We start from the raw sequence: 26,549 nt of genomic DNA on the forward strand, positions 1-26,549 counted from the left end.
TGGTTCAGCCTCCTAAATTCAGAAATAAATAGTAGTGTTTTTGGTCTCTGGGAAAATCACAGAATGTCATTTTTGTCAGGTATTTAAAAATCCTGGTGTAGAAAGAGAGAGTGCAGGAGAATATACTCTAAAGGTTTTTATGACTGTATCTGTCTTGTTGATTTCCAGGATCCAGTACAGTATCTTGCATATAGTAAATGCTCATTGGGTATTTGTGGAATGAATGAAGGCCTAATGGGAGCCAGATCCTTCAACAGTTATAGCACAGTATTCCCAGTGCTGCAACAACAGTAGGAGATTAATGAGATGAAGCTGAATGATAACTAGGAAACTTTTTACCTTGCTAAGCTTAGAGTTATTGTTTTGAGCAATGTCACTATGATTGGAATAATTGTATGGTTTACTTCGAAAAATGTAGCTCGTTTGACTCTATTGTATTAATAGGATTAAGAACATTATTTTGGCTGCAACTGGTAAATTGAGGATAGAAGTTACAGAATTTTTTCTCAGGCTTTCAATTTTAAATCTGTGATAAGTAGATAATAGTGGGAAAGTAGTAATAAATTGATATCTTTAACTGAATGATAGTGTAACCTTTCCATCTTCAGATGAAAGAAAATCAGTATCAGTGTTTAGCTGAAGAATGTATTTTCTTGACTTTGTTAGCTTTTTATAGATAATATATACATTGTATCTGGTCAGGGACTTGTCAGCTAGAAGTTTCTTGGCAGTAATTCACTTTTTCTTGCATATGATGGCTTTAAAAAAGATACTGTCAAATTTGGGGGTTCATGGTAATTAGTAGTATCATCCAGTAATCTAGTCCAGTCCCAGTGCAAGTTAAATCCCAGTCCCTGTGCAAGTTAAATAGTCATGCATTCCTTATTTATTGATTGACTGATTGGCCACGCTGTATGATTTTCGTGGTCTTAGTTCGTGGACCAGGGATTGAACTCTGGCCATGGCAGTGAACATGCTGAGTCCTAACCACTGGACTGCCAGGGAGTTACCACATTACATATTTAAATTGCACGTTGGAATGTGTTTATACCCTTTTAAAAACTTTTTTTTTATTGTGGTAAAATACATATAACATAAAATTTGCTATTTTTACTATTTCTAAGTGGAGTTTTATTTTTCAGTGAAGTTCAGGCCTTCTAAATACATCTTCTGTTTGCTGTCAAGGCTGAGCAGACCTTTGGAAAGTGCTCCAGTAGACTTTTGCTTAACTGGATCAGGTCACTGAGTTTTCAAGGTTTTTAAAGATAACATACTCTGTGCTTTGTTGGGATCTTTGAATGGAGTGCTCTGTGCACGCTATTGATTGTCTCTGTAAAGTGTTTCCAGTTTGTGAAACATTCCGGGGTTGAGCACTTGTGTATGGTTCTTTCCACGTGGTAGAACTCAAGGAGTGCAGAATGATTGTGTCCTTATTTTATATAAAACATAAGCAGGAACGGCGTCCAAGAACAGAGGTGTGTTCTGGTCATAGATACGTGTTATGCTCCTGAAGTATGCTAAGCACTACAGAGGTCATAGAGATGGGGAAGGCTAGCTTATATTTACTAAGCACCTTCTATTGCCAGAGACTGTTAGGCAGCTTTTACCTGTGTGCTGTTATTTTACCTCTTTACAAGCTGACTCACAAGTCAAATAAATTGAATAAGTTCACACTATTTGTATTTTAGGAATATTAGCTTAATTTTAATTAGTTCCCTGTATCTGGGTCACTTACGTTATAATACGTCATATTCAAATTCATTATTAAAATTCAGAACTGAATTAGGACTTAGTTTCTCTGCTCAGTCATGCTGTCTTGTACATGGTAAGACCAAGTATATCATAATTATGATATAGAATTTAATAAGCAAGCTAATAATGGCTAGTTAAGAATATCTACCATTTATTGAGTGCCAGTTACTGTACCAGATAGCTTTCCCATTATTTTACAACAAACCTGCTAGTCTCTATTATTGTTATCCCCCTTCTCCACCCCCATTTTACTTAAGAGATTTCCGCTGCTTGTGAAAAAACAGGAACTCAGAATCATTAACAAACTTTAACTTGCTTAAGGTCAGTGAATGAGTGTGTGTGGTGGAGTCAGGATTCACATTCAAGTCTGTCAGACTCCCGATCCAGTTTTCTTAGCGTCTTTACTTCACGTATCCGTGACAAAAATGTGAAAATACAGAGCAGGGAGAGACTATATGCTGGTTTGGGGGATTAGAAAAAACTTTATGAAGGAGGTAGCATTTGCAGTAGGTCCAGAGGGTGAGTAGGGTTTTGTCAGGCAGTGGAAGTGGAAGAAGAAATAAATCTCAGCAAAGATCTAGGTGTGTGAAAGTATAGGGACTGTTTAAGGAATATTGAGCTATTGATATATGCCAGGCTCTGGGCTAAGTTCATTACTTACACTAATTAAATGACATTCTCAGTACCACTCTGAGGAAGGTATTATTTCTTTTTTACAAATGAGAAGGCAGGCTCAAAAGAGTCAAGTAATTTGTAATTTGTCCAACGTCACACAGTAAGTGGCAGAGCTGGGATTCGAAGCAGGAGGTCATGCTGTCTCCTCAATTGTCTCCCAATATGCTCATGTCTAAGTGTTCAGTGGGATACCAGGAAAATAACAGGCAAAGTTCCATCCATGTGGTGCTTTTGGAAGACTGTTCTGGTTGCAACGTACTGTATACATACAGTAGCTGAGATAGATGGTAGGGGTTAGTTTTATTAAGGCCAGTGGAGAGGAAGTTATTGAGGTGGTCTAGGTGAGAGGTAGTAAGAGCCTGAAAAGAAGCTAGTTTGAAGGCAGGGGTTCGAGGGTGATTACAGAGGGGGGATTTAAAAACTGTTACTAGATTTGGGAGAATGAGAAGATGAAAGAACAGGGACATAGAAGAAAAAAGAATCAAAGATGAGACTCTATTCTTAATATCAAATAATTCCATACTTGGTTCACTTCCTTCAAAATGCTTTTTCTTTCTTTCTATACTTGTACCACCCTTATAGTTTTTCATTGGTTTAACGTTTACTGAATCTCTAAGGAGTGTCAGGCACTGAACTGTGGCTGGGTTATTTATAACTTGCTGTCTTGTTTCCACTGCCACAATTTACTTCTCTCCCTTCTCCTTTCTCTAGTTCATTCCCCACTCTGCTGACTTGGGCCCAACGCTGCTGATTCTTTGCCTCCAGCTAGAATGACCTTTTTTTCTATTTAACCAAATCAGGACTCTGCTGAAGTCACACTTGCAGGTTGCCTTGCTTGACCTCTCTAATTTTGACCTCTCTCTTTTCTGAAATTGGGAAGCAGCTGTAATTATATAAAGAACTTGAGTGTTACGGTCAGAGCAACTTGAGTTTGAGTCTCGGGCTTTGCCATTTTACTCTCTCTGTGAACTTGAGCAATTAATCACTTTTTCTGAGATTCGCATTCCTTGTCTTTCAAATGCAGGGCTCGCTTTGTAAGGTTTAATGAGATCTGTGGCACTCAGTTTATTCTCAGATGTCACCTTTCTCTTCCCTTTTAAGCAGGTTTTAAACAGCTTTTGTACTTAATCTGCAGTGTGAGCCTCAGGAGCAGGAGAGTTTGGAGCTCCTTTAGTATGTTTTCCAAACTCAAACAGTTCCTTGCTTGTTGAATGACCGCTCAGCTTAGTTACATTTTCACTTGTGATTGAGGGAAATGAACCAATAAGAAACTTTTGGTATTAAAATCAAGGAGAGATGTTAACAGTATTCTTACGCACCATTCATGACTTGATGTTCTTTGAATGTTTGTTCTTTTAGCTACCACTGGATATGGAATGCCTGTGTTGGCAGATCATCTTTGGGTTCCTCAGCTCTTTACTTTTATCACATTATTCTGCTTTCCCCAGAAACGTTTATGGATTCCTAGAATGCTACAGCTAGAAGGGATGAGCTAAGGCTTATCTAGCGGATAGCCATTTTACAGTTACATATACTGAGCCAGCAGGCACCATTAGGAGTAGAGTTCAGGTCTTTTAATTTCCACCCTGATGCTCTTTCTTAGTTACCACGGTGTTCATGTTTCTCACAGTTCTTTAATTACTTAATTAAAAGACAGAAGAAGGAAATTAGAAAAATTGAAAAGATACTTAAGGGGGAGATACAGTATATTTGGATTTTCCTAAGCAATATAGATTTAATAAAGTATTGAAAGATCTATAGTCTGAAATATTCTCCCTATTGGTTCTTTGTGGTAGATAGTTTATGAGCCTTAAATCTGAGACGTACTTTTGTGGAATTTTGGATATTTGGATTTATGTTCTCCCTTATCAATTCATATGGATAGCCAGAAAGCCAAGTGATGATGAAGTTATAGTTTGGGAAATAGGTTGTGAAAGTAATCATTCAGACTTTTATTTTTAGGGATCAAGGTGGTCGGACATTATGTGGTGTAATGAGGATTGGCCTGGTTGCAAAAGGCTTGCTGATTAAAGATGATATGGACTTGGAGCTGGTTTTAATGTGCAAAGACAAACCCACAGAGACCCTGTTAAATACAGTCAAAGATAATCTTCCTATTCAGATTCAGGTGAGTACAGTTTAATTGTACCTCTAGGAGAATTTGTAAAAAGGTAAAAATAGGTAGTGACCTTGATAAATTTAATAAGAAATTGGTAATAGTAAAGGGTAGGTACAGACAAAAAGGAATACTGCTACTCTGGGTCAGTGACTCATCCATCACATCTAAGGCAAACTTCTGGTGATTAGTATTCAGGATATATTTACCAAATGGCTCTTAAAGTATAGTCTTAAATTTTTCAGATATGTCTTGCTGACAGTCTTCATGTTTTCCAGACTAGGTCTCTCAGCATTGTAAAACTCTTAGAAAGGTTGGTATAATGCAGAAAAGAATTGAAAGATCAAAAAGAGCCTAGACAACTGGAGACGTCCATAGATGATAATTTTTTAAATTGAAGACTGTTAATTTAACTTCACTCACTCATTCTGTTAATGGAAAGTCGCTATTAATTCCTTGTTTCCAAACCTTTTTCACATTGGGATGCATTTAGAAAATTTTAATGTTGGCATGCTTCCTGGAGGATGCTACTGGAGGCTGAGGGCTCCTCAGGGCTGAAGTCAGCTGGTTCGTCTGGGGCTGTGGTCACCTTAGGACCTGCTCTGCCAGCCTGCTCCAAGGGCTAGTTGCATCACTAACTGGGAAACAATGATCACCTTTCAATTTCAGATGTGTTATCTGTGGTATAATTAGATTATAGCTTTTTGATGATTTCATGTCAGTTAGTCCTTACATCCATGTCACATAAATAGATACCAGTATACAAGGTCAAACTGTTGAGTTGTTGAATGCTCTCTTTTTTTGTTGTTGGTTTCCTGTATTTGTATTTCTTCTAAAGAGACTTTTCCCCCCCAAGTAATATGAATTCTAAATTTGTTTTTATTAGCTTTGTTACTGGATCATTTTCTTTCATATTCACCAACTGATCTTCAAAACCATCTTCCTGATTTTTTAATCTACCATTCCTGACACTCAAATTTGTGTTACTTGTTGACACATTCTCCTGTATTAACTTCTGGAGCACTGTTTTGTTTTTGTTTGTTTGTTTGTTTTTTTGTGTTTTTTTTGCGGTACGCAGGCCTCTCACTGTTGTGGCCTCTCCCGTTGCAGAGCACAGGCTCCGGATGCACAGGCTTAGCGGCCATGGCTCACGGGCTTAGCCGCTCCGCGGCATGTGGGATCTTCCTGGACCGGGGCACGAACCCGCGTCCCCTGCATCGGCAGGTAGACTCTCAACCACTGCGCCACCAGGGAAGCCCTGGAGCACTGTTTTATTTTATCATTTTTAGATCTTAAGGTTTTCTAAGTGACTGAACAAACATTTGGCTTTTCCATTTTCAATTCTGATTGAAGAAAGGTTTCTGTTCTTTCAAGGGTTAAATTCATTTCTTTTAAAAAATTATTTTAAATCCTTATGTGATCATTTGGGGAGGGAGAGTGGTAAGCAACATGGAGTACAATAAAGCTTTAAGAAATGGAAAGCTCAGTAACGGGTTTCTGAATAACTATACTTTTTGTTATCAGAATGTTAACAAAATTCATCTTTTTTCCATTATTTTTTATATTGTTTTAAAATTTAATCTTTATTTCTGCTTTTATTGTAGTGAACATTGTTACTCTTAGATCTGTGCTAAAGCAGTGATCAAAGGGTTGGACATAGAGGCTTTTCCAACCATCTCACCCCCTTTTCTGTTCCCCTTAGTGAGTCCTGTTTATGAGAGTGGTCATGTTTTCAGGTATGTCAGGATGGAAAAAGGGTTGAGAACCATTGCACTAAGAAACTGAAGTTCTTATCCTAACGATCTGTCATATTTCTTGAGTATTGAAGATAGAGGAGATTGGAGCTTCAGTTGCATTAATAGAACTTTCTCTGTGTAGATCACAACTGTGTGAACTCTGCATTTTCTCTCCTGAGTGAGGGTCTTTATTTCTGGGCACCACAGTTTTAAAATGTTCTTGTCGAGTTAGCAGGTGTTCAAGGGAGGGACCCAGGAGAGAGTGTGGGCTGTGTAAACTTTCAAAGTTGAAGAGAGGAGGGCTTTTTAGCCTAGAGAAGCCGAAAAAAGACACAAATATCTTTAGATCTTTGAAGAGCTTCTTGGAAAAGGTAAAAGTGGCCTGAACTCTTAAGACCAGTGGTGGACATTATAAGAAACAACAGAAACTAATACAGCATTGTGAAGCAATTATACTCCAATTAAGATGTATTAAAAAAATTTTTTTTTTAAAAACTGCTGGGGAAAAAAAAAAAGAAACATATTTGAATTTAACATAGCCAATAGAGTTATCCGGCAGTGAAACCGGCTGCTTTGTGTGATGGTTAGATCCATGACCATAAGTGTTTGGGTAAAGGTACCCAAATAAAATGGGGATGTAATTGTACACCCATTTTATATTAAATTGTATACATGTACACACATATATACACCCACATATGTACACATAAGGACAGACATAGTTTTATTACTAATAATATTTCAGAAAATCATTTTAAATGTGATTTTTACCTTTAAAAATCACTACCTCCCCCTTGTTTTCTTGGTGTTTATTTGGAAAACCAGTCTCTGATATGATATGATCTTATTTTCTTGTGAATTAAAAATCTTTTTCTTGAGCACTTATTATAGCAAAACTTTCAGTTATCAAAGTACCTTAATTAATTGGGGTTGTACCATACCTTTTCTCTACATACTCTTTTCTAGGGTGATTTTAGTACTTCCTTGAGCAAGGGAGAAGGATGACCAAAACCAGAATCACTTAGAATTAGTCTAGCCCAAAACTCATACCATATGTTTATTACTTTGGATGTGTCTTATGGTGATCTGCATGTGTAATTTTTTTAAAGACACATACATGATATATTTTATATTATTTATTTATTTTATTATTTATAATATTTATTTTTTATTTTATTTTTATTTTTTAAAATTTTATCATTTAAAATATTTTATCTATCTATCTATCTGGCTGTGTCGGGTCTTAGTTGTGGTGTGAGGGCTCTTCATTGTGTCACGTGGGCTTCTCTAGTTGTGGCGCATGGGCTCAGTAGTTGCAGCACGTGGGCTCTCTAGTTGTGGCACGTGGGCTCAGTAGTTGTGGTGTGCGGACTCTCTAGTTGTGGCGTGCAGGCTCTAGAGCGTGCAGGCTTAGTTGCCCCGCGTATGTGGGATCTTAGTTCCCCGACCAGGGATCGAACCTGCGTCCCCTGCATTGGAAGGTGGATTCTTAATCACTGGACCATTGAAATTTAGTTTCAATTTCAAACTAAATAGAAAAATTTAGTTTGCTTTTTCTCTGAGACATCTTTAATGCTCTTATAGTGGTAAAATGAATGTGAGCAGTTTTCTGCTTTTTCTCTATATTCTAGTTTTGGTTTTTCTAGCCACTGTGTGGCTTTTCCCTTCCTTGGTTTCCTCTGTTCAAAATTAAGGTAATGAATTTTCTGTTTTCTGTCTTTTTTGGGATGTTTAATGGTAAATGCTGTTTTTATATAAATGGCTTTGAGTTCCTTCAGTGCTCAGTGATGAGCAGAGACCCAGGAGTGTTTCCATTCAGCTATTTATGTCAGATAATAGATACTAAATTTCACCACCAAGAACGGCCCTGCACAACTTATTAAGCTATTAACTTTAATGATACGTTAAATATAACTTAATATATGATTCTAATTGGTGATTATTTTTTGTATGTGTATAATTGTATGTTAAAAGAAGCAATGTACATTTCCCTGTGGATGTCAGATGACTTGCCCTGAAGAAGATCTCACTTGAATGATCTCTGAGACCTGCTGTTAGGAAGTTAGTTACTTGTTTATATTAGCTTTTTTGCTGATGAGTGACTGTGCAGAGATCCTTTTTCATTCAGTCTTACTTGATTTTCTTTAAAAATCTACATAATCTTATATAAAAACCTATCTAATCTTATAAGTTCTTAGTAAGTAGGAGTTCCTGTTTACGCTGTCCTATCAAAAAGTTACTGGTTTAGAGCAGCGGTCCCCAACCTTTTTGGCACCAAGGACCTGTTTTGTGGAAGACAGTTTTTCCATAGGGGTGCATGGAGGGGAATGGTTTAGGCAGTAATGTGAGCGATGCGGGGAGCAGATGAAGCTTCCCTTGCTTGCCCGCCGCTTACCTCCTGCTGTACGGCCTGGTTCTTAACAGGCCACGGACTGGTACAGAGGAACAATTATAGAATAATAAACTGCTGGGAATGCTCTCTCAACTGGGGGTTTATTATTCTATAATTGTCCTCTGTAATAATTTCAAGAACAATAATTTACCTTTTCTCATATAATGATGCTTTTGGTAACTTTCAAATATTAGAAAGAATGGTTTTAAATGTTGTTTAATAATTGTATAGATGATTGACATTGTGGTTGCTATTTGAGGGATGGAGAAAGAGGATTTGCTGGTAAGTTGCGAGGAGAGAAAAATGTTACCTCTACACTAAAGAACTAGTTAAAGACTATTTGCTCTTTTAGCACAGTAATACTAATCGTTAATAACATTTAAAAACTAAGGGGCAATCATTCATTTTTTGAAATTTTAATTAATTGGGTATTTTTGAAATCTCTGTGACTTTCAGAAACTCACAGAAGAGAAATATCAAGTGGAACAATGTGTAGATGAGGCATCTATTATAATTCGGAATACAAAAGAACCCACGCTAACTTTGAAGGTGATACTTACTTCCCCTCTAATTAGGGACGAATTGGAGAAGAAGGACGGAGGTACACATGTGTATATATATATATATATATAGATAGATGTATATATATAAATATATATTTGTTTTGTTCACATAAGCACTCTCTTGAATGCTATGTTAATTATGTTTTATGGATTTAAGAAATACCTGTCTTCATTTGTTTTATGCCACTTATAGTATTTTAAGCAACTTTATTTGCACAATCATTGTATTTTGCAAAAATGTTTATATTGGAAATATAAGATACGTTAATTCAAAAACCTGTGCTTATCATGTTGGTCTTAAATCCACTTTAATTTTTATACTGTTTTGGTGTTCTGTTTTACTTTGTCTAGTATTGCAGTGCTATTGGTATCAGCCAACCTATTCTGTGTGGCTTGGTTATTAGGTCTGATTTTAGGGTTAAATGTGGTTCAAAACAGTATTATTTTCAAATTTACTCACTTATTGTGTCAAGTTACTCATTTGCACATCGCTCTTGACTTCTAATAACTATATAACCTTTTAAGAATTATGCTTTGTCTAATTGCCTAAGTATAAATGTTTTATAATGTAAGAGATATAAATTGGGGGACTGATTTTTTTTTAAATAAATAATCTTTAGTAAATTTCTTTTCTAGGAGGTTTGTGATCCTGTTAACATTTAAAATTTTATATATGTGGGAATCATGCTTTAAACTAACTTTCTTCTGAAGTTAAAAAGAATTTCTGCATAGCAATGCCATCATATAAAAGAGTGATAAATCTCTTCAGTTTTGAGAAGTAATGATGGAGCTGGGTTTCTTTTTTGATATTTTTATCCTTTCACATTAGCTTGTTACTGCCTCTCAGTCCTGTCCCTAGAAACTTGCCATGTGATATTTCCCGTGTGTCAGACCTTTGACCAACTGGCCCCTCCCTATCATGACAATTTAGAGGCAATGTGGCCTAACTGGACCAACGGGGGGGATGACTCCCTGTTGCTGTTTTTTCATCACTAGACATTCAGCAAGTTCCATTGCTTACTCCCCTACCTGAAATACCAGTGCAGCAAGAAGTATTGGTGAGTGTCTTAATTTATTTCAAGTTGATGATAAAGGAAGAAAAAGACACATTTACCAGAGATGTTAGAATTTTGAGTTTTGGCAGACGTGACACAGGATTTCTTAAAGTAAAAGTGATAGACTCCTTTTGTAAAAAGTCTTCTGGGGTAACTAAAATCAGCTATACCATACCCGACGGATATAAACTAGACACATTTATGAGTCATAGTTTAAAATTAAAATGCATCCAATCTATAATTAGGTTTATGCCTGTACTTTTTTTTTTTGGCTGCATATAGTATCTCTAACACCTCTGAAGAACCAATCTTAAATGGCTTAATTTCTTTAACAGCTTTACAGTTCACCATTAACTGTAGAACTATAAAATGATTTCTGAAGTATCAAGATAATTCTGTTAATTCTGGTAAGCTGTGTTCTCTTGACCCTCTAGTGTAAAACTAACCATTTCTAAGTATAGTTATAATTATAGATATTATTAAAAATTCTTTGAGTATAGAGAGATGAAAGAAGATTGAAGTTGCCAAAGGCTAGATTTGTCTAGATTTGAAATTGCCGAAGACTAGATAATGTTTGCTTGTAGCAGTAGACATCCCTTCCATTACTTTAAAAGTATCGAGAATATCAGGCTTCTTTTTCCCCATGGCTTTGTACACTTACATGGGATTTTATCAGTTTTCAGTGATGCCCTTAAGCTTAGTCTGTTGCCTTTATAACTTTATGTTCAGAGAACCTGAAAACAGATTCTTAGAATATTGCATCCTTACTAGAAGACTAGTTATTACAGAATGGAATTTGTAGGAGAGTAGGAGAGTTATAGTCTCTATTCAGGGGGTTTGGGTTACTAAAGGATCCCAAGACCTCTTTGTAATATGAATCTCATCAGGTGATGTTAGCATAATTGTGTGGGATCAGGTAAGATGAAAGAATCAGCTTGGATCTAATGTTTTACACGTTACTTCCTCTCCTTTTAAATGGCAGAAAGATTTGCTTTGCCGTTTTCCCTAACCTCACTGCCCTGTTGACTCACTTGTTATCTCTTATAATTTGCTCATTTTGTCTAATTTGGACTTTGTCAAAGTTTTGGGTTTTTAAAAATTTTTAATTTATTTTTGGCTGCGTTGGGTTTTTGTTGCTGCGCATGGGCTTTCTTTAGTTGTGGCAAGTGGGGGCTACTCTTCATTGCGGTGCGCGGGCTTCTCATTGCAGTGGCTTCTCTTGTTGCAGAGCACAGTCTCTAGGCACACGGGCTTCAGCAGTTGCAGCACGCGGGCTCAGTAGTTGCAGCACACGGGCTCAGTAGTTGCAGCATGCAGGCTCTAGGGTGTGCGGGATTCGGTAGTGGTGGCTCGCAGGCTCTAGAGCGCAGGCTCAGTAGTTGTGGCACGGGCTTAGTAGCTCCCCAGCATGTGGGATTTTCCTGGACCAGGGATCGAACCCGTGTCCCCTGCATTGGCAGGCGGATTCTTAACCACTGCGCCACCGGGGAAGTCCCTGTCAGAGGTTTTTGATCTGCACTAGCAGTTTTTTGTATTCCTGGGCAACTTTGAGGATCCAGTATAACTAAGCATTTGAGACCTGGGCTGTACAATTCTGTAGGATTTGTTTGATCACACCAGATGGCTCCTCTCGCCTTGATGCAGTTCTTTTCAGCTGCATGGGGTGAAAGCACAAGATTCATTTGGGTTCCAGGAATTTCTAAGTTTAAGAGAGATCTCTTTTAAAAAAATCTGCACTCATTTTCTTTCTCAGAGTTAAAAAAAGTAGGCATTGTAACTTTTTGGGAGACATTTTCATATAGAATTTCAATTTCTCCCCTCCAACAAAACAGACAGGCTGTTCACAATACATACCTTATGTCTTTCTCTTCCCTCTCTTCACTTGCCACATATTTGGGTAAAATGAAAAAAGGGGAAAAAAGTCTGAGAGCAGGCAGAACTGGAGGACTGGGGCAGGTGAAGAGCATCACACTTACCTCCTCAGGGTTGTCTCTGCAGAAGTGGATCTATCTAACTGCTCGTTTCACATCACTGTTTAGATTTTCAGTGGCCAGAGTACATAGTGAATCTCTTTGGTATGGTTTACTGTTTCACAGGTCAGAGTTCTCTGGTGCCGTCAGTCTTTTTTCCATATTCTAACCCTTTACTTGAAGGCCCTGTAGAATAACCATTCCCCATAACTACATGCTTCCTGCTAAAGAAGGCAAGGGGGAAAAGCACAGGCCTTGGTGCCTGGCAGCCAAGTGTTTGATTCTTAACTCCATTAACTATTACTCTGTGACCTTGGACAGGTTTCTTTATTTTAAAATGTGGATAGTGAATACTTTAGAAAGTTGTTTCATGAGAGAATTTATGTAATGTAACCTGTATGATACTCAGCACAAAGTGATTGCTTAGTAAATAGTAGTAGTTACTCAGCTTACTAAAAAATGTCACAGCACAAACTCATCTACTCAAAGTGCCTTGAGTTCACAGTGAGAATATGTGTACATGATAGGTCTGAAGAAGTGAATGTAAACACAGTTAAACTCATAAATAGCCATTGAAGTGTAGTATTGGAATCAGTATACTGTATTTGCTGCAGTGCTAATAATGAGCTGTCTTACTATAAAGTTTATGATTCATTGAGACAGGTATCTTTTTCCCTACCTCTGTCCTTTATCCCTAGCACCTGGAGTGGTACCTGATACTTAGTAGGCAATCGAAAGAAAATCTGTTACATGCATTTTTGTAGCTAGCATATTATCTGATCAAATAGAACTGTCTGGTATGCAAGAAGCATTAACAGTGGACATCTCAGAATTCAAGTAATATATATTGAAGATTTAGCTTTGTTAAGGTATTTTATAACTTACTGTGTTATAAGCACTTTCTCATATATGATTTATTTGAACCCTCACAACAGTTCTATGAGGTAGATAATTGTCCTGTTGTATAAATGAAGAAAGTCTCACGTTTTACCCATCTCCTCTGACTCTTAAGTCCAGTTACTGTCTAGGATGATCATAGGAGCATCTTAGCTGATTTAGTTATTCTGAGCATCACACAGTCTAAGCTTCTTTTGGTGCTTGTGATTTTAAACCAGAAGTATATTTGCTATGAGGCTGATAAATCCAGCTGCTTATTGTATTTACAGTGCAATTTGAAACCAGGTGGATAGGGAAACTACAGAGGCACTTGTGGCTAAGGCTAAGATAAACCGCAGCCCTCAGTATGAAGGTAGATTCTCAGGGATCCACAGAGAAGTTGCCCAAGCGTCCCTTGTCCGTATTGGTGCCAGTGTGAACTTCTGATGCTTTTTTGGCAGAAGTTCGCTAGCATGAGTCCTGCTAGGTGGAAGACCAGTCCAGAGATCACAACTAGGATTTATAACAATGCTGCAAGCTTTATTTTCCTGCCTTCCCCAGCTGCTAGACCTACATTATCCAGTGCAAACCTGTAGCCACTATCTTTCCAGTGGCCCACTGCCTACTGAGGCACTGAAGAAAAGTGGTATCTAGTGAGTGATGTTTCCACCATAAATTAGGAGAACAGTGCTCTGTTTTACCTTAGTGCTACATTTACCTGTTCACATTATTGTGGCCTGAGATTTCACATGGGCAGTGACTTGAAGCATAATGTCTGCTCTCCGCAAAGCCTCAAGGAATTGGGAGAAGGGACTGCCTGGGTATCTTCAGGCTACCCTGGAAATGCTGTCAGCGTGAACTCAGTAGCTCAGCTTCATTCAGCTTCATTCCAACTTTGAAATGTTAAGGAGGCCTTCGTGATAACCCAGCTTGGTTATTTTACCTTTGAAGAGCCCAGGTTCCAGGCACATAAATCCTATTTAACACAGTCATGTTCTGGCTTTTCCCCACCCCATCTCCAGGCTAGTGTTTTTGTGAACGGACAAAGAGTTAGCTTGCATGTAAGGGATGGAGGGAAACTAACCAGCGTTTCCTGCCATACGGTGTGTTTCTGGTCACTGATCTAACCTCTAACCAAATAAATGAAGTTAGGCATGATAGACTTCTTTTCAGTGCTTCCATTGTTTAGAATGTTTTATGTACCTTCATGCCCTGATACCAGGTTACTGAGCAGTGAAGTTTTTAAAAAACTGTTTTCTTTGCTTTTGTCATTTTTGTTGCCATCCCCTATCTGTTTTACTGGTCACTGTAGGAAAAAATGAAATGGCTCACAGTTCCATTGTTTCTAAGTTAAAGACTCCAAGATGCCTTTTTATCAGAAAAGCTTTGCTTCCCCGCAAAATTGAAACACCTATGGTAAAGTTCACACAGAAATGTTAAACTTGAGGTTCTTCTTTGAGAAGTAGCAGTGTTTTTCCAGCAACAATTCTGTGATTGCCACATTAAGTAAGTTATTTTTTTTTAATGACTGAAAATATAAAAAACTGTATGTAATGAATTATATAAAGGAAATAGGCAAGCAGGGCTTATAAGTAGCACTGCAGTGCCATATAAATTTATATAGTTTTAAAATAAGAAACTTTGAAGAAGATAAAATGAGATAAATGATTACATCTCCTCTGCTGTTTCCCACCTCATGAATATTGAAACATTTTGGATCTTTTGACTTTTTGACTGTCAGAGCATGAAGAAAAGAAACATGCCCATTGTGATGGTGATATAAAAAGGAATCCGGTGGAAGTCTTCTGTTCACTGCCTGTCCCTTTCACCTCTTTTTAGTAGAATCTGCTGCCTCCAAATGTTGACTGTCTGTAGCAAGCAGATGTCAGTATTTTTATTTTTATTTTTTAATAAGAATTAATGGATATAATCTGACTTTGGGAATGAAAGAATTTGTCTAAATATTTTTGCCATTAAATAAAAATGTCTCTGAGGTGATGAGCAGATGTTAATTACAAGCTCTGTTCACTGGACAAAAGTATCAGAAAGTTCAAAAAGAGTTGTTTTGCCTTGTCTTTTCCTATCCAAACTTCCTCTGACTCACTCCCCTCTTCCATTGACCCTCCGCTTCCAAATACTCCTACTTGATACAATGATAGAATAAAACTTAGTTTAACTTAAATATTGAAGTCCTAAAAAATAAGCACGGTCCATACCTTTTCTTGGGATTACATTATTTAGCAGTCAGTCAACCTTTGTCATGTCTAACTTTTAAGAGATTCTAATGGTTCATTTACAGTAGTTTGTGCTACCTTGTACGTGAGCTTTACACAGAAGCTTGTATTGACCACAGTTAAACATTTTCACATATAAACATGAAAATGAGTGAGTTGTATGCTTTGTGTCATTAAAAAGACATAATTAAGCAAGGCCAGGAACTAGATCACCTATGAAATAAGTACCCATAGTATGTTTGCTTATGTTTATAAATAAAAACATATTAACAGTTCTTTTTGAGGCTTTCCATTTTATGAGTAAAAAGGGGTGATGAAATGAGACCCTGTGTTTTGAATTTGTTGGCAGAGATTAATGTGAAACAATGCAAGTATCTGCTGTAGAGCTCGCCTGGTCAAAAAATAAGTGTGTAGCACTTCAGCCTTTACATGTTGCAGCCAATAAGGAAAGCCCACATAGACATACTGCTGAGTTTGTGACTATCATGATTATACCAGGAAGGAGTGTTGGTGGACTTGCTAAGAGAGTTCTTAAAAGAGGATGGTGAATATGACTTAATTGGATTAGTCAAAGAATTGTTCTCCAAGAAACATTTGTATGTTGTATGCATTTAAGTAATGTACCAAGTCTTCAAAAGTTAAAAAACCCACTTCCTAGTGGCTTAGAGGAAATAAATTTGGCTGTCTAAACGTGGATTTAGTATCTTGTGACATCTTCTCGAATATGGATATTTGTCACTAATCACACATTTGAGTTCTTAATTTTGCTGCTCTGGGCCATCTAATCCAACTTTGAAATGTTAAGGCAAGTCAAATAGTTGTACTTAGATAGTATTCTTCGCTGCTTTTTGAAAAAAAGCTATGTAAAACTTGAAGTGTATTTCAGTGTTTTTCATATTTGTAGTTTTAATAATTTTGGTTTAGAAAAGAAATAATTAGAAAACTCCAAGGTAACTGGCAGAGTTCTCATCAGTGGGGTAAAGTTTCTATTAATGGTTATCTTGTTGGATGAGTTTATTCAGTTGTGAAAAAATAAAATTGCCATGCTCAGTGTATTCTTAGTATATCTCAAATTGATGACCTAAGAGAGCCCTAATTTTCCTTAAGAATTGATTAGTGATTAAAATCCCTTCTGTAGTGAAAAATTGTTACTGCTAGTGGTCCCAGATTTCCACTCTTTGTCCCCTGCCAAAGGAAAAAGTGCTATGTACCTATTTTGTGCCCTGTGATGTTACATACATGCTTAATAAGATCCCAGATTGTATGTAGCAGTGGTCATTGATTTGTTTACTGAATGAATGCCTTTGTGCTCCTGTTGTACTTGTGTGCAGAATGGCTCTGTTGACTGTTTACTTAAGTAATCATAGTGCACATAATTTAAAAAGAAAGCAACAAAGCCAAAACCTGAAATCTTCTGGGAGTCTTATTAGTTCACTCAAATGCTGCTCTTCTTTTTATTTTCATTGTTTGGTAATTTGACAGGAACCCCTTGGTCAAACTGTATCTGTCTCTCTTTATCCCATTTTCCCATTAGAAAAGGTTGCGATGAAAGATCCTCCGGACTTATTGGACAGGCAGAAATGCCTGAACGCCTTGGCGTCTCTTCGACATGCCAAATGGTTTCAGGTTGGCTCTTTGTTATTATCTTCTTGTTACCGTAGCCTTGTGCAGGTTTCATTGGGAACACCTGCCTCTTAATGGTTTCTGTGTAATATGTAAAATGGGGGTGCTCTCTGCCTCTTAGGGTTATTGTAGGAGCAAATGCTTTAATTTAGGTAAAGTGCCCAGTATAGCTTCTCCTGTAGTTAGTGATATTTAATTATCACATAATCCTTTTTGGCTTAGTACTCTGAATTTCAAATGATAGCTTATAAAATCCAAACATGGGGTGAGAAAAGCTAAAAGTTCAGACAGAGTTGCCTGGAAATGGGGTTGCCATGAGGCTATAAAAGTGACTTTAATAATATGCTTCCTTTACTTTGAAACCTGCCTTTCTAAACCATAATTTTACTACTCTTAAGAACTTGATTTTTTTGTTACTTGACAACTTATGAATGACTAACTAATTAGTATTCATTTTAAAGAACCTGTCCGTGATCAGTGTCCTTAAAATGAAGGGTGGATTTCAACAGGGATATTGGAACCATTTCGTTTGTTTTAGGCAAGGGCAAATGGATTAAAATCATGCGTAATTGTCCTCCGAATTCTGCGTGATTTGTGCAACAGAGTCCCCACATGGGCACCATTAAAAGGATGGGTAAGTACTTAAATATGATTAAAATCAAATTCTGAAGCTATAGTTAGAGGAAATCCTGTAGAAATTATGTTACTGTAAAATGGCTATATTCTGAGTTAGCTAAGATGTGCATTATCTATTTTTGTTCTGGAAAAAAATTATGGATCTTTTTATATGAATTATTTTTTATGAATATAACTTGCCTCTTCTACTTGATCATATTCATACTATACAGACTGAGCTATTTTTTCTGACAAAAAGTTTCTATACCTGTTAAAAGTGAGTGTCTTCCTACACTTTACTCTTCACTGATGGTTGAGTATTATTCACCTACTGCCCAGGAAAGCCTGCTTGACTGGCACATTTCTCTTTCAGTGCTACTTCCATTTAAAGTAAAAATTACCTGGTATACCAGTATAAGGCTCCCTTACCCTCTTTTTCTTTCTCTTTGAGTATAGACACTTAAAAATAAGTTCATATTAGTAATTGAAGTCAGGTGAATAGTACACTTAACTGTAGTTTATAATGTGTATTGCCAAACTTACTTAATTTGGAAATTATTATGCTTGAACCAATTAAGACCCAATAAAGAACATTATAAAACAAATAAAGCTATAAAAGGGTCATTTAAAATTAATTTAGCAATTATTACTTTGATATTGGCATCGTGAGTTTTTAGCTTATTAAATATGGAGATTTGGTCCTTCTTTAATTCCAATTGTAATAGTTGGGGCAGGATGTCTGAAATGAAGTCTTACTGTGGTTTGAGTGCTTCCTAGATTAAGTGGGAGATAGGTGGGCTGGGTTTGAATACTGATTATTTATTGGCTATTACTAACCTATATGAAGGCTTGTTAAAACTTTGTTAAGTCAATTAGATGACTGCAGTTTCTTAAGTAATCCTTTCAGGGTAACTAAAAATAAAGTTTTGGTGACAGAATGTCTTCTGAATATATTATCTCAAAAATGGTTGATTTAAACACTCTGGCCGGGGTAAAAGTTGATAATCAAGTGGGAAAAGTTAATTGGGCCCTAAATGTTAAATGGACTTTAACCTTTTTGGCCTCCATTGTAGATAGAAATGTCAGCTCACATTTAACTGGAATCCTTTTAACACTTGGTGCATGTACTAATTTGTAATTTAATATCTTCTAGCCACTAGAGCTTATATGTGAAAAGTCTATAGGTACTTGTAATAGACCTTTGGGCGCTGGGGAGGCCTTGAGACGAGTAATGGAGTGTTTGGCATCTGGAATTCTACTTCCTGGTAAGGGTTTCAAACTCTGGAGGCAGAAGAATCAGAAAAATTTATTTTAGTTTAGTTTTCTATTATGTGCTAAGTTTGTCCTCTGCCCAGGGAAATGATGTGTAGGAGTTGTTTTGCTTGGATTTTTAGCAACTAGAATGCTTGAATGTTGGAGAAGTGCCATAAAACCCTCTCTCAGTAATTGTAATTTATGTTTCATATGTACTAACATAAAAGGTACTAATAAGATATTGTGTCTGCTATGAATTTGCTTCACCTAGAGCTTTGAATTTGAAAATGTTTATGTTGAGTTAAAATGTATGAAGTTCATTCTGTTTGCAGTCTGGTGATTAATTTGGAAAAATTAAATTTGGTCTTATTTTCCATATGTAATCCCTTTAAAGATTTGGGATGATTCATCATGCAATTTCTAAATTCTCAGAGTTAAAACCCAATTTTGACCTTAGATATACAAGTGACTTCTAGTAAAATAAGGACATTTATATGCTAACATACTGAAAATGAGTGTCCTTTTTACTCCATTTAAATTGAGCAGATTTTTAACCTCGTTCCTTAGTTTTTTTTTTTTCTTTTTCTTTTTCTCTCCATTCTTTACTTTCTATTTTGTGTTGGTTTATTGAATTCTAAACTCAGTTCTGAATGATACTTGAGTTTTTCTTTTGCCTTTACCAAAGGGGGTCCTGGTCTTCATGATCCTTGTGAGAGGGACCCAACAGATGCTCTGAGCTATATGACCATCCAACAAAAAGAAGATATTACCCACAGTGCACAGGTATGAGATGGGCCATATCACTGTGGTCTGTTACAGGGATATCATGTAATTTATTTAAACACTTTATTCTTGCCTGCTGTTAGGGACTTTTGTCATCATAATAATAGTATTTGATGAATGTGTTTTTAGTTAGATGTTCTAAGGGATTTATGAATGAAACATTTGAAATTTGAATAAATACAATCTTTTGTTCTTTAGCATGCACTCAGACTATCAGCCTTTGGCCAGATTTATAAAGTGCTGGAAATGGACCCTCTTCCATCTAGTAAGCCTTTTCAGAAATATTCCTGGTCAGTTACTGATAAAGAAGGTGAGTGTGCAAGTTTTTTATTGGGGTTGGATGTGTGCAATGATGGAGATGGCCATGGGATGCGTCTCTTGTTAGAGCTGAGAGAACTTAATTCTTAACCCAAGTCATATAAGAACGTTTATTGGTTTTCTTCCATCCCATTAATGACATCAGCTTGCTGTCATTTATTCTTATTAGTGACGAACTCATTTGGCTATGTTGATCATATTCCATTACTGCATAGACTTAGGGACAACACTTTGAGAACCGCTGGTCTGAGGCAAAGAGAAAAGTCACAAACGAGGAGGAGACGTTGTCACGATCACTCATTGGTTTGATGATCTTGTCATACTTGGAAGTGTTATGTAACCAAGAAAGAGAAAACAAAAACACAGAGGAGGAGAAAAGTGTATTGGAAAATTCAGGACTGTCTTCCATTTGTACTAGTCTGTGTGAACTCAGATTAGAGTTTCAGCAGAAAGAGTACAGGCGTTAGGGTCAGTGTGACCTGGTTCCAGTCATAGCCCCCCTGCTTACTAGCTTTAGCTCTTGAGCGATTAGTTCATCACTTTATGTACTGATATTATTCCAACTTTATTGGCTGTTGTCAGATTAAAATGCTCAGTTTCAGTGCCTGGAAACAGTAGATACTCAAATGCAAATCCACTTACTCTTCTCATTATGCCACAAAAAACATTCCTCCCTCCCTCCCTTCCTTCGTTCATCTCTATTTATACTAGAAAGTGGGATGTTTAACACCATATTTTCACCTGGGATAACCCACCTACCACAAATGATATTATTCTAATAATTTTTATATGACAAAAATAGTGCAATGGCCCAATCTATTTATTTAAACACTGGAATTCCAGTGGGTCTAAAGACTTTTCATGGAGTCCACCAGATCAAAATTATTTTATAATAATACTAAGGCTTTGTTTTTTTACCCTTTCCACTCTGTCTTTCATGAGTGTACAGTTGTCTAGAAGCTATATATGACCTGTGATGGCATCGTCACTCTGATGGCTAATAAAATTTTTTGTATATTGCATTAACATTTTTTTGTTTTAACTTCTAATATGCTAAATATTGATAGATATTACCCACAAAACAATGTTTTTTGGGTGCTCAGTAATTTTTTAAGAGGGTAAAGTGGTCCCGAGACTGAAAAGTTTGAGAATCACTGCCTTACACTGTAAACTCCTCAAGGGTAAGGAATCCTGCAGACCTCACCACATAACTATCACAAAACCGATGCTCAAGAAATGTTGTGGAATGAAAGCTATTTTCTTCCAGAGGGTGCTCACACAGCAGCAAAGAATTTTTGAAAGAGATTCACATAGCCATGTCTCTGGATTGAATGACTGAATAAATATATAATAAATGATTGAATAAATATATCTCAAATATATGTGTAGATTCTTATAATTAATAATGAAAATTTTTATTTCAGTCACTGAATTCATAGCAGTTCTTTTTTGGTTTTGTATTTTTTCTTTCTCTAGATAGTAAAAGTATATCTATTGTTAACGTGACTTAGTTTTTTTTCGTTTTTGTTTTTGTTTTTGTTTTTGTTTTTTGCGGTATGCGGGCCTCTCACTGTTGTGGCCTCCCCCGTCGCGGAGCACAGGCTCCGGACGCACAGGCTCCGGACGCGCAGGCTCAGCGGCCATGGCTCACGGGCCCAGCCGCTCCGCGGCATATGGGATCCTCCCAGACCGGGGCACGAACCCGTATCCCCTGCATCGGCAGGCGGACTCTCAACCACTTGCGCCACCAGGGAGGCCCTTGTTTTTGTTTTTTTTTAACATCAGCAGTCTTTCTCAAGAGTTTGGGAGCTGCTGGTCTGTCAATTTATAGCTTAAAATAGAACCAGACAGTTGGTGTTTCCATTTGAGCCCTGTCAGTTACTAGCTGCATGACTTGGGCAGGTCACCTACCCATTCTGTGCCTTAGCTATAAGATGAGGGAGCCGAGGTCATTGCCTCCAGACACTTGCTGCAGTCTTCCTCATACTTTCATGTTTTTACCACCTAGCCTCCTGACATTTGCTTTGAAACTTTATTCTTAGAATTCTTGGTGATTTCAATATGCATTTAGATGATTGTTTTTTTCAGAATTTTGACTTCTTAATTCCTTGACTTCCTCTCCCACAAATACCTTGTCTTCTGCCTTACCTCAGGCGCCCATTCTGTGGACATATCCTAGACCTTGTCTTCAATAACTGTACCCGTGCCCTCTCCTTAATTCATTATCAAGAATCCCACTTTGTAAACCGCCTCTCATCATCATACTGTCAGAAGCAGTATTCCTGCTCCAGTTCTCAACCCTCACCATTGATTCTGTTATAGCCTTTCCTAGTCCCTCTCCTTCCTCGTGTTCTCACTTCTGTCCCTTCTCTGCTTATATTCACGTGGCCCGTCATTAATGATCACACCCTAGCATATACCTTCACTTTGGTGATCCTCTCTTCCTGGCAACTCTGGTTGAAATCCAACTGTGTGCCTACACCAGGTTGCTGGACATCGTTGGAGAAAAAAATACATAGTCATCTTAACTGTTTTCCCTTTAAGTTTCAGACGTTAACCTTAAGTAGACTGTTTGTGTTGGCTGGAAATCATCCTGTAAAGTCTAGGGTTCCCCAGTTTTCCTAGACAACTGTTGCAAATCTTCTGTCATTTCACACTTCCCTCCCCAGCCCTCCCTCTCGTCTGATGACCTGATTTGCTGGAAGTACTCATGCGCTTTGCTTTCCGTCCCTTGACCGAATAAAGACCAGCCTTTCTACTTGTCCACTAGATCACATTCCCTTTTGTCTACAAATGGACATTATTCTAGCAGTTCTTTCTTTTCTCACCAGCATCATTTCCTCCTTTTCTGCTTTTCTACTGGATCATTCTCATCAGCATAAAATCCTGCTATAATGCCTCCCATTTGAAAGACAAAGCTTAACTCCCCCTTGATTCTGCAGCTTCCTCCCATTTCTCTGCTCCCCTTTATAGCAGTACTTTCAGAAAGAGTGGCCTATTGTTTCTTTCTCCTTTTCCACACTTTCTTTAAAACTTATTCTAGGGGCTTCCCTGGCGGCACAGTGGTTAAGAATCCGCCTGCCAGTGCAGGGGACATGGGTTTGAGCCCTGGTCTGGGAAGATCCCACATGCTACGGAGCAACTAAGCCTGTGCGCCACAACTACTGAGCCTGCGCTCTAGAGCCCACGAACCACAACTATTAAGCCCACATGCCGCAACTACTGAAGCCCTCGCTTCTAGATCCCGTGCTCCGCAACAAGAGAAGCCACCACAGTGAGAAGCCCGCGCACCGCAACGGAGAGCGGCCCCCTCACCACAACTAGAGAAAGCCTGTGCATGGCAACGAAGACCCAACACAGCCAAAAATAAAGAAATTAATTAAAAAAAAAAAACTTATTCTAATCAGCCTTTCTTCCTTGTCACTCTACCTAAGTCTCCTGTGACCTTCACGTTATTACGTTCGGTGGTTAGCTTTCAGTACTCATCTTAGGCAGCTTTTCAGCAACATTGGACACAGATGAACACTTATTTCTGGTATATTTAGTTACCAGATATAGCACATATATATAAAAGTATAAAATATGTATCATTTAAAAAGTAATTATTTTGGGCTTCCCTGGTGGCACAGTGGTTAAGAATCCACCTGCCAATGCAGGGGACATTGGTTTGACCCCTGGTCCGGGAAGATCCCACATGCCACGGAGCAACTAAGCCTGTGCACCACAACTGCTGAGCCTGTGCTTTACAGCCTGCGAGCCACAACTACTGAAGCCTGCACGCCTAGAGCCTGTGCTCCACAAGAGAAGCCACCGCAATGAGAAGCCCGCGCACCTCAACGAAGAGTAGCCCCTGCTCGCCACAGCTAGAGAAAGCCCACGCACAGCAGCAAAGACCCAACACAGCCAAAAATAAATAAATAAATTTAAAAACAAGTAATTATTTAACAATTCCATATAATCACCATCCTAGTTAAGAAACAGAACATTGTCACCTTCTCAGAAGCCATTTATTTATCCTGTACATCACCTCCCTGCCCCATGAACTACGATTCCTGATTTTTTGATAATCGTTTCCTTGATTTTCTTTAAAGCTTTTCCACCTTTGTGTGCTTTTTAAACAATTTAATTGGATATTGCATAGAACTTTTTAGAAATGGAATCATACTGAGTTTAACCTTTTGTGACTGACATCTGTCTGTCCAGCATTGTTTGGGATATATTCATGTTATTGCATATACCTATAGTGCATTTTTATACCTATATAGTATCCATTATAAATATACTACAACTTATCCATTGTGCTTTTGAAGGACATTAGGATTCTTTTTATTTTGTGGCAGCCACCCACATTGTTGCTGGGAGCCTTCTTATTCATGCCTCCTGGAGTATAGATCCAGGAGTTACTGTGGGCCAGTATATGACCTAGGAAGTGGTATATATAGCAATTTATGTTCCCACCAGCAGTGTATGAAAGTTCCTGTTGTTCTGTATCCTCAGCAACATTTGGTACTGTCAGACACTTTTCTTTCTTTTTTTAAAAAATAAATTTATGTATTTATTTTTGGCTGTGTTGGGTCTTCGTTGCTGTGTACAGGCTTTCTCTAGTTGTGGAGAACAGGGGCTACCCTTTGTCGCGGTGTGTGGGCTTCTCACTGCGGTGGCTTCTCTTGTGGAGCACGAGCTCTAGGCGTACCAGCTTCAGTAGTTGTGGCACGCGGGCTCAGTAGTTGTGGCTCGCGGGCCCTAGAGTGCAGGCTCAGTAGTTGTGGTGCATGTGCTTAGTTGCTCCGCGGCATGTGGGATCTTCCTGGACCAGGGCTCGAACCCGTGTCCCCTGCATTGGCAGGCAGATTCTTAACGACTGCGCCATCAGGGAAGTCTGTCAGACACTTTTTCTGGCGTGAAATACTACTTTTTTTTTGACTTCTAGGTCATTACTTTATCTTGGGTCTGCTATCCCACTGCCCTTTCCTCAGCTATCTTTGTTTTTCCTCATCTTCCTGATTTCTGAATATTAGTATCCCAGGGTACAGGCCTCAGACCATTTCTCTTTATTTACACCCATTTAGACTCTTTAGGAGATCTTATCTAGTCTCTTATCTTGAAGTACCTTCTATTCAGTGAAGATTCCCAAATGTACGTCTTCACTCTAGACTCCCAGCCCTTGACCTCAGCCCCAGCTCTGCAAGTGCCTCCTCACTGTCTCCACACGGATGTGTAACTGACATCTCAAACTTAAGATGTCCTGCCCTTACTCTGCTTCTCATCTGTTCTTTCCATAGTTATCACCATCCCAGTCTTTGGAAACTCTATGCATCTCTGTGCTCAGGCCAAAAACCTTCACCCCTGAATCTTCTCTTTCTTTCACCCATATCCAAGCCATCAGCAAATCCTGGCTGTTTTATTTTCAGAGTGTGTCCAGTATTCAGCTGTTTGTTTAATTTCTTCACTGCTACCATCCTGGCCTAAACTTCTGTCATCTCTTACCCTTGTTATTGCAGTATCTTCCCTATCTGGTCTTCCTTGCCCCTCTTGTCTGTTCTCAACAAAGCAGCGGTCTCTTTTTGTTCCCCTTAACATTTTATCTATAATTACAGATTCATAGGAAGTTGCAAAGATAGTACAGAGAGGTCCCGTGGACCCTTCACCTGGTTTCTCCGAATGGTTACATCTTATGCAACTATAGGAGAACATGGAAACCAAGAAATTGACATTTATACAATGTATGTATAGGTTTTATGCCATTTTATCACATGTGTAGGTTTGTGTAACCACCATAGCAATCAACACAGAACTATTTCATCACCACAAAGATCTCGTTTATGCTGCCCCTTTATAGTACCATTCCTCTTCCCACAGTCTCCCCAAGCCTTGGAAACCACTAGCTTTTCTCCATCTCTATAATTTTGTTATTTCAAGGATTTTATGTCAGTGAAGTTATCATTATGTGATCTTTTGAGATCCTCGTCCCCCAACTCAGCATAATGCCCCATGGCCCATCCAAGTTGTTGGCATGTGTCAATAGTTTTGTTCCTTTTTGCTGTTAAGTAGGATTCCGTGGCATGAATGAGTCAGAGTTTGGTTTAACCATGCACCTATTGTAGGACATTCTGTTTGTCTCCAGTTTTGGGCTATTACAAGTAAAGGTGCTGTGAACAATCCTGTGTAGGTTTTTGTGAGCAATTCACAAAAACGTAGATTTTTGTGTGTTAGATTGCCCAGCAGTTTTCCTTTGTTGTAATGTTTCATCAAGTTTTGGTTCTAAGGTTATGAGGGTCTTACGAGTTGGGAAGTGTCCATCCTTCTTTTTCTGTTCCTTGGAAGAGTGTGTGTAAGATTGATGTTATTTCTTCCTTAAATGTTTGGAAGAATTTATCAGTGAAGCCCTTTGGGCATGAGGTTTTCTTTAAGGGAAGATTTTAAATTATGGATCTAATTTCCTTAATAGGCATCGAACTATCATCTTCTTATGAGAGTTTTGGTAAATTGTGTTTTTCTAAGAATTTGTCCATTTAATCTAAATTTAAAAATAAAGTAGTTTATAAGATCCTTTTATCTTTTTATTGTCTGCAGTATTGATGTCCTCT

General features: G+C 38.0%; 1 protein-coding gene across 3 annotated transcripts in view; it reads left to right on the top strand.

Annotated features, from left to right (window-relative positions):
- STRBP (spermatid perinuclear RNA binding protein) overlaps window positions 1-26,549 on the top strand; it is a 138,949-nt gene that overhangs the window by 88,683 nt on the left and 23,717 nt on the right. For all 3 annotated transcript variants that reach the window (XM_060101022.1, XM_060101025.1, XM_060101024.1), the window contains exons 4-10: window positions 4,390-4,555; window positions 9,128-9,272; window positions 16,904-16,995; window positions 17,531-17,626; window positions 18,761-18,872; window positions 19,547-19,644; window positions 19,843-19,954. In XM_060101022.1, the coding sequence (XP_059957005.1) occupies window positions 4,390-4,555; window positions 9,128-9,272; window positions 16,904-16,995; window positions 17,531-17,626; window positions 18,761-18,872; window positions 19,547-19,644; window positions 19,843-19,954 (821 nt within the window). The remainder of the gene's footprint in view (window positions 1-4,389; window positions 4,556-9,127; window positions 9,273-16,903; window positions 16,996-17,530; window positions 17,627-18,760; window positions 18,873-19,546; window positions 19,645-19,842; window positions 19,955-26,549) is intronic.

The sequence above is a fragment of the Mesoplodon densirostris genome, chromosome 6, assembly GCF_025265405.1.
Source record: "Mesoplodon densirostris isolate mMesDen1 chromosome 6, mMesDen1 primary haplotype, whole genome shotgun sequence".
In the NCBI taxonomy this organism is placed as follows: Eukaryota; Metazoa; Chordata; class Mammalia; order Artiodactyla; family Ziphiidae; genus Mesoplodon; species Mesoplodon densirostris.